Below are 11,924 nucleotides of genomic sequence, written 5' to 3'. Positions count from 1 at the left end.
AGTCTACCTACCCCTCGCTGCTTAACTTCCAACCTTGCTCGAACCTCTGATCTCATGCACAGGACCGCATTGCCGAAAGTCAAACTAGGAACCATCACCCCTTTCCAAATCCCTCTCACCACTTCGTACCTATTGTAATTCTACAGTTCCCCATTTTTCATCACAGCTGCATTCCTGCTACCTTTAGTCGATACATAATTTTCATGTTCCGTTAGGTACTCAGTCCCATTCTTTATCCACACCCCAAGATATTTGTACTTATCCACTACCTCCAGTGTTATCGCCTGTATCCTATGCTCACTGCCCTGATTATCATTAAAAATCATGACTGCCGATTTTTCTTTACTAAACTTCAAACCTAAGCTATCTCCCTCTTTACCACAGATGTCCATTAATCCCTGCAAGTCTTCCTTCCTGTCAGCCATTAGTAAAATGGCATCCGCGCACATCAGTCCTGGTAATGACTGTTTAATCCATTCTCCTTGCTGCAAATAGGAAAGGTTGAAGCCAAGTCCGCTCCTCTCTGTAAGCGGGCCGGCAGTCGGGTGACGAACAACGTTTATTGCGGTTGGAACGAAGTACATATAGGAAAGAATTGTGACGTAACAGGTCACGTGATTTTAACAAAATGGCTGTTGACGTCAGAGTGACTCAGCCATGCTACATCTTCCCTTTCTTAGGGAAGCAAATAATTACAATGGTCTTTCTGGTTGGGGGTAGCGGCAAGGCTCCCGGCGTGGCCTTGTGCTTCTACGTAGCTCTTGGGCGGGCTGGGCGTCGTCTAGTCGTTCGGACCCGGCACAAGGATTCTCTTCGGGATGTCAAGGCGCGTCTCGCAGATGTTCACGAGTGCGCCTAATTTCCTGGCCCTCTTCAGTCTTCAGCACCACGGAGCGCGGCGTCTCAGCTGGCCTCAGAAAGACCGCAGGTGCCCAGGTCTTCTCATGGGTATCGTATGCAGTCACTCTCTGGCCAGGAGACAGGGGTGGCAGGTTCCTGGAGTGGCGGTTGTAGTAGATCCTCTGGCGTTGGCGGATTTCCTGGAGACGGTTATGGACGGTTCGGTTGGGCACAATCTCCGGCACCAGGTGGCTTGCGGGTACAGGCAGCAGGGTCCTCGTCTGCCTTCCCATCAGTCTCTGCACAGGGGACTTCAAAACAGCATCGCGTGGAGTATTACGCCATTCAAGCAGAGCCATGTGGAAATCTGGCGTTCTAAGAGAACACTTCTTTAGTAGTTTTTTGGCTTCTTGCACGGCCCTCTCCGTCATACCATTGGACCGTGGATGATATGGGCTTGACGTTACGTGGTTAATGCCGAGCCCATATAAAAAGTCTTTGAATTCTGTGCTGTTGAATGGCGGCCCGTTATCGCTGCACAGCTTAAGCGGTAATCCATGAACCGAAAAAAGTTCGGCGCACCAAGACTTCAGCTGGTTAGCAGTGGTGTGGCGAAATTCCTTTATTTCAAAAAAGAAGGAATAGAAGTCGACAATAATGGCAAACTGTCGGCCCCCGTAAAAGAATAGGTCCATTCCTACAGCTTCCCAGGGCAAGTTTAGAACTTCATGGCTCAAAAGCGGCATCTTTGCGTTTCGTGGCTGATGCTTCTGGCACATTTTGCAGTTTCGGCAAAATTGCTCTATGTCGCTTGCCATGCAGGGCCAGAACATGACGCTTCGTGCCCGTGCCTTCATCTTATCGGCACCGGGGTGTGCGACGTGCAAAAGAGCCAATATTTCTGCTTTTATCGAACTTGGTATGATCACCTTGTTGCTGCGAAATAGAAGACCATCCTGTGCGTGTATCTCCTCCTGATAAGGCCAGTAGGGGCGGATTACTTCTGGAACCTCGTGCTTGTTGTCAGGCCAACTGGTCAGCGCATATTCCCGCAGCTGGGAGAGAACGGTATCGTTGTTTGTTGCTGCGAGAATACTTTTTAGACGCGCTTCTGAGGCTGAAACAAATTCCAGCACATTGACTTGAAACTGATCAGTTTCCTCGCACATGCTCACTTTGCTCGGAAAACGCGATAAAGCATCCGCAAGAAAAAGTTCTTTGCCTGGCTTATACACCAGTTTGATCGGATAGCGCTGCAAGGTCAGCCTTATGCGTTGCAACCGGAGGGGGCACTGATGCAGCGGCTTGCTAAGTATCGGTACCAAAGGCCTGTGGTCGGTCTCTACAATCACTTCTGCCTGACCAAAAACGTAGTCGTGAAACTTCGTGCAACCATGCACTATCGCCAGCATTTCCTTCTCGATTTGTGCATAGTTTTGCTGCGCCTCTGTGAGGGACCGGGACGAAAAAGCGATGGGGCGGCCGTCTTGCATTAGAACTGCGCCGACTCCTAATTGGCTTGCGTCGACCGAGAGAACGAAAGGCTTTTTAGGGTTGAAGAAAGCCAAAACGGGTGCTTTAGTCAAGAATTGGCGCAAGGTGTCAAAACTCTTTTGTTGCGCCTCCGTCCAAACCCATGCAATATCTTTACACAACAGTGTTCGAAGCGGCGCGGTTACTACCGACATGTTGGGAATGAATCGCTGCACGAAATTCATCGTACCAAGAAATACTTGCAGTTCTTTCTTGTTCGACGGTTCAGGCATTCCAAGTATGTCTTGTACCCTCTCCGGATCCAAGCGTAGGCCTTCTGTAGTGAGGGTGTGTCCCAGGTACCGGACCTCCGGCTGCAGAAACGCACTCTTCTTTGGGTTAAGTCGAAGGTTGTGCTGTTGACAAAGGGACAACACAAGTTTTAAGCTGTAGTCGGGTTCGTCTTTAGTTCTGCCCCATACTAATACGTCATCCATCACAACCGCCACACAGGACAAGCCTTCTAAAACACGGTGCATTGCTGCTTGGAAAACTTCTGGGGCCGAAGCTATTCCAAACGGCATGCGAAGAAACCGATAGCGACCATACGGAGTGCTCATGGTGCAAAGTTTGGAGCTCGACTCGCTAAGCCGAATTTGCCAAAACCCTGAAGCTGCATCAAGCGTGGAAAAGAATTTTGCTCCGGCAAGCCTAGGAGCGACATCCTCTAACGTTGGCATGGGATAGTTTTCACGGAGTATGGCTTGATTGAGCGCCGTTGGATCCAGGAAAATTCGAACTTTGTCTCCTTTAACAACGGTAACCATGTGGCTGGACCATTCTGTAGGCTCAGTTACCTTTGTTATGACGCCTTGATCTTCCATACGCTGAAGTTCCGCTCTAGTCTTGCCTTCCAGGGCCATGGGGATTCTCCGAGCCGGTACGATGACACCCACGGCGCCAGGCTTGAGTTTTATTTCGTACTCGTAGCCCTTGAGCTCACCCAGTCCCGAGAATACTTCTGCAAAATGTTGTGCGGGCGGGTAAAGTTCATCGACCTCGATGTGCTGTATCCGGCAGATAAATCCAAGGCGTTCGGCCACTGAACCGCTCAGAGTCACTGGTACATTTTGCTCTATGATGTAAAATGTTTCGGGGACCACCCTCTCATTGGCTGAAAGCCGCAGGCGCACTTTTGCTTGGGCGGTTGACTTGTGGCCGAAAAATGCTGTTAGCGCAACCCGGCAAGCTTGCTCTGGTAGATCCGGTAGCTTTGCGACGTCCCTCCTTGAAATGACGCAGCAGTTTGCCCCCGTGTCTAATTTGCATGTCATTGGTCGGCCTTCAATTTCTACCGTCGCGCTCCAGTGGTCTGTGTTAACCGCGCTCACCGTTAATGTTTGCAGAAAAAAATCGTCGTCTGCGCATAGTTCCCGTAATTCTTTCTTCTTATGGGGAAAGCTTCGCGAAGGCGGTGCCGTTTTGCATGCTCGGGCGAAGTGGTTAAACCCTCCGCACTTATTGCATCTTCTACCGGTGGCGGGGCATTTGTCGCCGCGGTGTGCGCGATAGCCGCAGCTACCGCAGGCATCGCCTTTCTTTGCGACTACGTTAACTGCATTGTCCTGCTCTGTCTCCGCGGCTTCACTGATTTCACGAAACTGCTGTTTCCCTTGCTCTTGTGTCCGACAAATATCGATAGTCTTCTTGTAAGAAGGGTTTTCCGCAATCAGTTTCTGTTGCAGGCTCTTGTCTCGAATACCCAGAATAATACGGCTGCGCAGCATCCGGTCTTCCATTAGCCCAAATTCGCAGTTTGTGGCTAACATTCGTAGCTCCGTCAGCCACTCATTGAAAGGTTCGCCTTCCCTTTGGTTTCTGGACCCAAATAGAAATTCATGATAGGTCAAGTTCGTTTCCGGCTTGTAGAACTCTTCAAACTTAGCAATTAAGACGTCTACGTTATTTTTGTCCTCTTCTGCCTCAAACGTGAAGGTGCTGTATACCTTCCTTGCCTCTTCGCCAATAATCACTAGCAACGTGGCTGCTTGCACTTCTTTTGCTTGTTTTGTCAACTGGGTAGCAGTGGAAAATAGCGTGAACTCACTCTTCCAAGTTTTCCATCCAAGCCAGGCGTTGCCCGATGTGTCCAGGGGCTTCGGCGGCGGCAAAATCGTTGACGGCAAAAGGGCTGGCGGCGTGGCCATTTCGGCTAGGCACCGCTGCCACCATGTAAGCGGGCCGGCAGTCGGGTGACGAACAACGTTTATTGCGGTTGGAACGAAGTACATATAGGAAAGAATTGTGACGTAACAGGTCACGTGATTTAAACAAAATGGCTGTTGACGTCAGAGTGACTCAGCCATGCTACACTCTCTAATTTTTTCTCTAATCCTTGTAAATACAGCATGAACAACAGAGGTGACAGAGGGCACCCCTTCCTAAGCCCCTGCTGTATCTCTATAGGCCCAGATACCTTGTTTTCCCATTTTATAAGCACCTTGTTACTTTTATAGATGTCTTTTAAAAGATTACTTACTCCATCTTCCACATCTAGATTGCCCAGTATGTCCCACAAATCCTTTTGGATTACAATCTCATAGGCTCCCTTGATATCCAGAAATGCAAGCCATAGGGGCCTGTGTTCCTTTTCTGCTATTTCCATACACTGTGTCAATGAGAACAAATTATCTTCTAACCTTCTTTGTTTTCGGAACCCATTTTGTACTTCCCCCAGCACCTCCTCGCTCTCCACCCATGCCTGCAGTCTGTCCTTTATAATCTGCATCACCACCCTGTAAACCACTGACGTCACTGTTATGGGACGGTAGTTGTTTACATCGGCTTTGTCTCCCTTTCCCTTGTATATCCTGCTCATCCTGCTCAGTCTCCACCCGTCGGGGGCTTTACCGTCCATTATCATTTTGCTCACTGCCTCTCTTAATGCTTTCTTAGATTTTGGGCCCAATGTCTTTATCAACATAATTGGGATGCCATCAGGACCTGTCGACGTGCTACTAGGAACCCTCTTCTCTGCCCTTTCCCACTCGCTTTGCGCCAGTGGAGCCACGGCACTAACCAGTCTATCGTCACCAGATTGAGCACATGCTACGTCTCTTTCTTTAAATTTTTCTGTCATCACTGTTCTTATATGTTTCATTGCCACATCTCCTTCTAGCCGAACACCTTGAGCTGTAACTATAGACCTCTGCTCTAGGCTAGTCTTATTACTCAAGGAGTTGAGATGTTTCCAAAATTTCTTCGCTGCTTTTCTATCCTTTTTGCTTACTTCTGACAACCCTTTCTTCTAATCTTCTCATTGATCAAATGGGATGCTTCCCTTCTACAGTTTAAGAAGTTATTCAATTTTCTGCCTACGTCAGCTTCTGGTTCACCCCTCCGCTTTGAATATCTGTGTTCCCTGGATGCTTCCTGACGTTTCTCTATGGCCTACTTAACCTCCTCATCCCACCAGCTCTTGGGTTTACGTCTTCTGTTCTCTTTTGTCCTGACTCGTACCTTAGTAAGCTCTAGCTCAAATAGTTCTGTTAAATTTGCATATGTCCATTCTGTTTTTGTATCCTCTGAAATTACTTCCTCATTTTGCTGGGTTGCTATTTCAAGCTGCTTTTCCGAGTAAAATATCCCCCCTGGTTGTTCATCTTGCTTTCATTTCCCTTCTAAAACTCCCCTTAATACGTTTGTGATCACTACCTAGACTTCTGGAGCCATATTCATCTATGCTCATTACATTTAGCCTATCGTGCATCCTATGTGACATTAGTGCATAATCTATCGTCGACTGCAGGCTCCCTACCTCCCATGTTATGTGCCCTTCACACTTCTCAGTACTGTTGCATACAACTAAGTCATGCATTTCACACATATCCAGCATCATGTTGCCTGTTGAGTATGTGTACCCGTCCATGTCTTCTATGTGTGCGTTCATATCTCCTAGTATAATAATCTCGCACCCTTCTCCTAGCTCATTAATGTCACTTGATATGCATTCCAGCATTTTTTTGTTTTCCTCTTTGGCATTTGCTCCTGTCCACAGGTATACAAAGCCAAGGAGTGTCTGCTCTCCTGCAACTTTCCCTTTTAGTCATAAATGCTCCTTGCATTCCTGTTTGACCCTTTGCCAGTTCATACTTTTATGAATGAATGCACCAATTCCACCCCCTTTTCGGCTGCCCTCTGTTCTATTGCAATATTCCCATGCATAGTCAGGATCACAGGGTGGTTGCTCCATGTCCTTAAGATGTGTCTCCACAAACTCGTATAGCATCAGCTTTTCCTGCCTTAATTGATCGTATATCTCCTCCCACTTCAGCCTATTCCTGCCACCTTGCATGTTAATGTACCCTATGTCCGAATGGCCTTGCCCCTGGTGCTTACGTCTATTTCTTCTCCTACCGATTCTACGTTTCTTGAACCTTGGGGCCTCTCTGGGTCCGTCTTCGTCTACACTGGTGGTCTTAGGGCTCTGGGTCCCCCCAAAAAAGCCGTAGCTTGGCGCCCTATCCTACTACTTACGCTCCCGCCCGTGGCACCACTGTAGTGAATGCCATCCTGTGCAAAAGGGTGGGAGCCAGACTCGTACACTTCCTGGTTTACCTCCATTATGCCGTACCCAAGTGGTCGGCTCAGACCCCTAATGACCCGGTTAGCCTCAAGCACACTCCGTTCCATCCCGCTAGCCTGGCCCTGGACCTCTGGGATTGTGCATATGGTCACATGCACATTCGCAGAGGCTTCTCCGAGCTTACGCTACCCAACCGCTAACTGTCTGTTTAGGTTCTGGCTCCTTCCCTTCAGCACATCGTTGAGACCAGCATAGATAACCACCAGATTTTCGTGCTCCATGTTGTCCCATACCACCCTCTGAGCTTTTGCCATTGCATCAACCATGCACTTCCCTGACTGGGCATCCACCCTCACCCGCCCGTCTGCCTTCACTTTTGTAAGGACGCCCTCTTCAACCCTAGCCACGTTGGAGTCCACCACCACTAGGACACTTCGCTCTACACGTTTGCCTCCCGCCTGCGATTGTCGTCCTCCAGTTCGCGCTAGCTGGTTCTCCACCCGCCGTGCGCCACTGACACGTGATGATGTGCTCCCTGCCGTTCGTCCCTTCCCACCCGAAGCCTGCCGCACTACCTCGCTGTAGAGTTGTGGAACCGCCGTGTTGCCGCCGGCTCTCGCCTGCTGTTCTATGGCCCCTAGGCGTCCCTCCCTGTTCTCACAGCATGCCTCTACCTGAGTCTCCGAGCTGTCCCCGCCGCCCGCCTGACGCAGCTCCGGCCCGGGATTACGCACCGCCTGTGCCAAGAGCTCCTCAACCCTCTATTCCAGCACTGCCGCTTTTCCCGCTCTTCTTGTAGCTCGCCAGCTATTCGCTCTACCAGGATGGCCTCGGCCCCCTGCCTGTCAAGCAACTAGCCGACCCGAGTTTCGAGCTCTATCCTCCGCTCTCGCTCCACCGTCAGCTCCCCTTTGAGCTCTTCCACACTAGCTACCCATTCCCATTCCATCCGCCGCACAGCCCCCTTAAATCCTTCACACAGCCTGCACGCGAAGCTAGCCTCCTCAGCGTCGGCTAAACTGGCGAAGTGCGTCTCGTCCAAATAACACCAACGTTTGCACTCCTCGCACTGCACCAGCTCGCCATCACCCCTGTCCTTCCTAGCCTGCCGCACCATTGTCCATCCGACCACCTAACGAGAAAGCCCGCCAAAATACCTGAACTAAGGCCCACGGTAAGCCCTACGGCAATCTCGCTATCCGGCTACCTCCGCTAGCTTCCCTTAACACGGTTTAAAAGTGCCGCCCCACACTGATTTCACAATGCTACACGTGCGCCGCGACCCGCTTCCAAAAAATACTAGTTACCTACTAATATCCAACCAAAATAACCGTAAAACTAAAAAAAAGCATGAAAAAACAATATATATAGATAGCTCGGATAACCCAACACTTCTATCAACCAAATAAAAATAAACAAAATTTGAACTTAATCTATGGTATGCTGCTCCTGCTTCGCTGAGATCCACTCGGCCACGTCCATCCTGTTCGGCTTCACTCGGGAGAGCGACTCGGGGCACCGCAGCGCCACATTGCGGCTGAGTTTCAGTGCATACTCCCTATAGTTTTCCATCAGTAGGTCTTGCGAAACGCAGACGAAGAAACATGTGTAACCTTCCTGCTTGCCACTTCAAACAAGTAAAGCATATCGGCCCCATCCGACGCCTTGTACTCTTATTTATGGGAAGCATTCTTATAGATTAAAAAAAATGCAGCTCCACTAACGTGAAACCTGGGGAGGTGCGTAGCATGCAGGCTCATAACCGCGTAAACGCGGCCTCCCCATTATGACGACAGAAGAGAAGTGAAATTCTATGCTGGAATTTTGAGCAGCAACGCAGCCAGCTGTGGAAGACGACGACGAACGCGGGAGCAGTGGCACGAGCGCGTGCCGAGCGCGAGCACGAACCGCTTGCTTCAACGCAGCCAGCTGTGGACGACGAAGATGATTACGACAGGAGACGCCGACAGCCCGGGCGGCGCATAAGGTGCTTCGCACCTAAAAGAGTAAACTGCAGCGCAACATTACATTCAAGTTTCCGCCTTCCTCGCGTAACAGAATACGGAGTAATTGGTACGGGGTCAGTTATTGCGGTCGGACCTCGAGCGCCGAAAACGGTTTTAGTTAGTCATTCTATATGATGATCTTTGGCCGTAAGCCGTACGTGGAATTTTTTTTCCAGTCGATACTTCAAAAAAGAAAACAAGAAAGAAAAGAAAAGCCTGCGCGATAGCCTAATTAGTGGCTATATACGGCGTTGCGCTGCTAAACTGCAGCTCGCGGGTTCAATCCAGGTAGCGTAATTCGATTCGAGCGAAATGGCAAGAGTCAAAGAGTCTCGTGCACTTCTATTTAGGTGCACATTAAAGAACCCCAGGTGGAGAAAACGAAACCGGGTGCCTCATAATCATAGTGACACGTGTACTCATGCGGGACACGTGTGCTCGTGTACTGTTGCGAGTGAGAAAAGGCTCGTCACTTCTCACAGACCACGCCGACCACGCTGCGAGCTGGCCGCAGCCTAGTTTAACGAAAACGGACTCTCCGTGTGCCGTGGGACGTAATGCTGGAAGCAGAAGGAATCGGTGACGCCGATCCGGAGAGCTAGCTCAGCCTCGAAAAAGCGTCACCGTCGTTAGTGCTGCGTCTTGAGTTGCCACGAGCAAGAAGGCCTGAATCCCAGCATCAGATTCTACCGCTTTCCTTCAAGGCCTCACGAAGCGGAGCGTCGGGCGCGCTGGATAACTTCACTACCCTACTACGAGCAGCACAGGTTTGAGAGTTAAGTGTACTCATCCTTGACCTCAAGCCAGCACGTTGAGGCAGCACCAGCAAGGCAGTATTGATTACAGCACATCCATGTTCGAGCGCTGTCATTAAAAGCTACATCAAGCGAGCAGCGCATGAGCTCGCACGTAGTACGTTACTGCGAGAGAATATGCATTGCATCAGTTATTTATCAGTTGCTAAAGGGTCAGACACACAGCTACTACAGCGCAGGCATAACTACTTGTCTAGCGGCATGTAGTCAACAAAGATTACAGGAGGCGGCCGCCGTTTCGCGGCATGCTGAGAGACCGCTGCCGTCGCGGCACGTACCGTCGTGCGATCGAATAGTTCCGTACACATGACGTCGGCTTATCGCTGCTGTGAATTCATTTATAACAAGCATTTCCTCGCGTTTGTGCGCCTGAATCTAGCAGCGTGCAAACCTTACCTGAAGTTCAACTTCGTACGCGACTCGCTGAATTCACATGCGATTGACACCGCGCTAAAACTTCGCCGCTAGCTTATTCATTGAACGGCGTACACGTATTCGGCGTTGCATAATTTCTTGCCTTTACGCAGCGTGCCACCCCTGAAAAAATCTTCGGCACCCGATATTCGCTGCAAGCCGTGGTACAACACAACCGAAAGTGGCGGGTCCATATTGTGAACGTGCTTTCCGAAGCAGACGACCGAGCTTAGTACTACCCAGTTCAGGACAGAGGGCGCTCTTTAGCACCATGCACTTTTAGCACCAAGAGATTTCAGTAGCTCAGAAAAGACCTTTATGGGTAGCATTTCTAGATATTAAAGGAGCTTATGACAACGTAGACAGGGAATTGTTGTGGGATATTCTTCAATACGAAGGCATAGATGACGATTTCGTGGAGCTGATGAGGGAGATATATCGAGACAACCAAGTACAAGTGGCATGGGAAGGCCGCAAAGGAAATGAAAGGGTGGGAATTCACCAAGGATTGAAGCAAGGATGCCCTCTGTCACCATTGTTGTTCACGCTTTACGTCAAGGGCATAGAAAGACGACTGGAAAACAGCGAATTAGGTTTTGATTTATCCTACATGCGTAATGGACAAATGGTGCAACAGAAGGTCCCTGGATTGATGTACGCAGACGACATTGTGCTACTAGCGGACAATAAAAAAGATTTACAGATACTTGCGAATATCTGTGGGAACGCAGCGACAAATCTAGGCCTTAAGTTTAGCACAGAGAAATCAGGGATTATGATCTTTAATGAACACACGAGTAACTTCGTGGTGTCAATTCAACAGCAAGTAATACCCATAGTGAAGCAATATAAGTACCTCGGCGTACACATAAACGAAGGAAAGAATTACTCAAGCAACCACCAAGATAATCTGAAAATAAAGTGGAAGCGGAATGCAGCATTAATGAAACACAGAGCACTGTGGGGCCACAATGAGTATGAGGTGGTGCGTGGAATCTGGAAAGGAGTAATGGTGCCAGCGCTAACATTCGCAAATGCCATTATATGCTTAAAATCGGATATATTGGCGGGTTTGGAAGTTAACCAAAGATCAGTAGGCCGGTTGGCTTTGGGAGCACACGGTAATACGACAAATGAGGCAGTGCATGGAGACATGGGTTGGGCCTCTTTTGAAGTCAGAGAAGCACAACGCAAAATTAGTTTTGAAGAAAGGCTCAGGATCATGGATGAAAATAAATGGGCGGCTAAAGTGCACAATTATCTCTACATGAGAAGCGTGGACACAGAATGGAGGAAGAGGTCAAGGAAGTTGGCAACTAAGTACAGGATAATCGAAACTGCAAATAGACAACCAGGAGTCATCAGAAAGAAAGTGAGAGAAATAGAGACCGTGAATTGGATCCAAAGAATGGAAACGAACAGGACAAGAATGAGAAGAAAGAAATTAGAAGGGAAAATCTGTACGATAACACAAAGGGCAGTGCCTTGCTATTTGAGGCTCGAGCCGGTTGCCTAAGGACGAAAACATATCGGAACAAATATTCGGAACTAGATGAGACATGTGTATGCTGCAGTAAAGATCCAGAGACCACTCAGCACATCCTAATGGAATGCGACGGGATCCACCCAGCGAGAACCGTAGGTAACGTGCAACTCCCAGAAGCGCTTGGGTTTAAAGTGGAAGGAAACATAAACAGATCAGCCGTAGAGATCAGCAAGAGACGATTAGAGTACTGGTGGAAAAAAAGCAGGGAAAAGATGGATACGACCTGATCTCTTAAAATCATAGGC

At 49.1% G+C, this 11,924-nt stretch overlaps 1 protein-coding gene and 1 pseudogene across 1 annotated transcript; both read right to left on the bottom strand.

Moving 5' to 3' along the window:
• Positions 1 to 529: 529 nt before the first annotated feature.
• Positions 530 to 2,421, bottom strand: LOC119432989 (uncharacterized protein K02A2.6-like; annotated as a pseudogene).
• A 508-nt stretch (positions 2,422 to 2,929) lies between these two features.
• On the bottom strand, positions 2,930 to 4,520 carry LOC125941552 (uncharacterized). The gene is made up of 3 exons (XM_049659062.1): positions 4,421 to 4,520; positions 3,171 to 3,487; positions 2,930 to 2,986 (listed from the first exon to the last, which is right to left on the bottom strand). Exons 1-3 carry the CDS (start codon positions 4,518 to 4,520, stop codon positions 2,930 to 2,932), a joined length of 474 nt encoding a protein of 157 aa, XP_049515019.1.
• Positions 4,521 to 11,924: the final 7,404 nt, after the last annotated feature.

The sequence above is a fragment of the Dermacentor silvarum genome, chromosome 11 (genome assembly GCF_013339745.2).
Source record: "Dermacentor silvarum isolate Dsil-2018 chromosome 11, BIME_Dsil_1.4, whole genome shotgun sequence".
In the NCBI taxonomy this organism is placed as follows: Eukaryota; Metazoa; Arthropoda; class Arachnida; order Ixodida; family Ixodidae; genus Dermacentor; species Dermacentor silvarum.
This window is presented reverse-complemented; position numbering and strand designations above follow the sequence as displayed.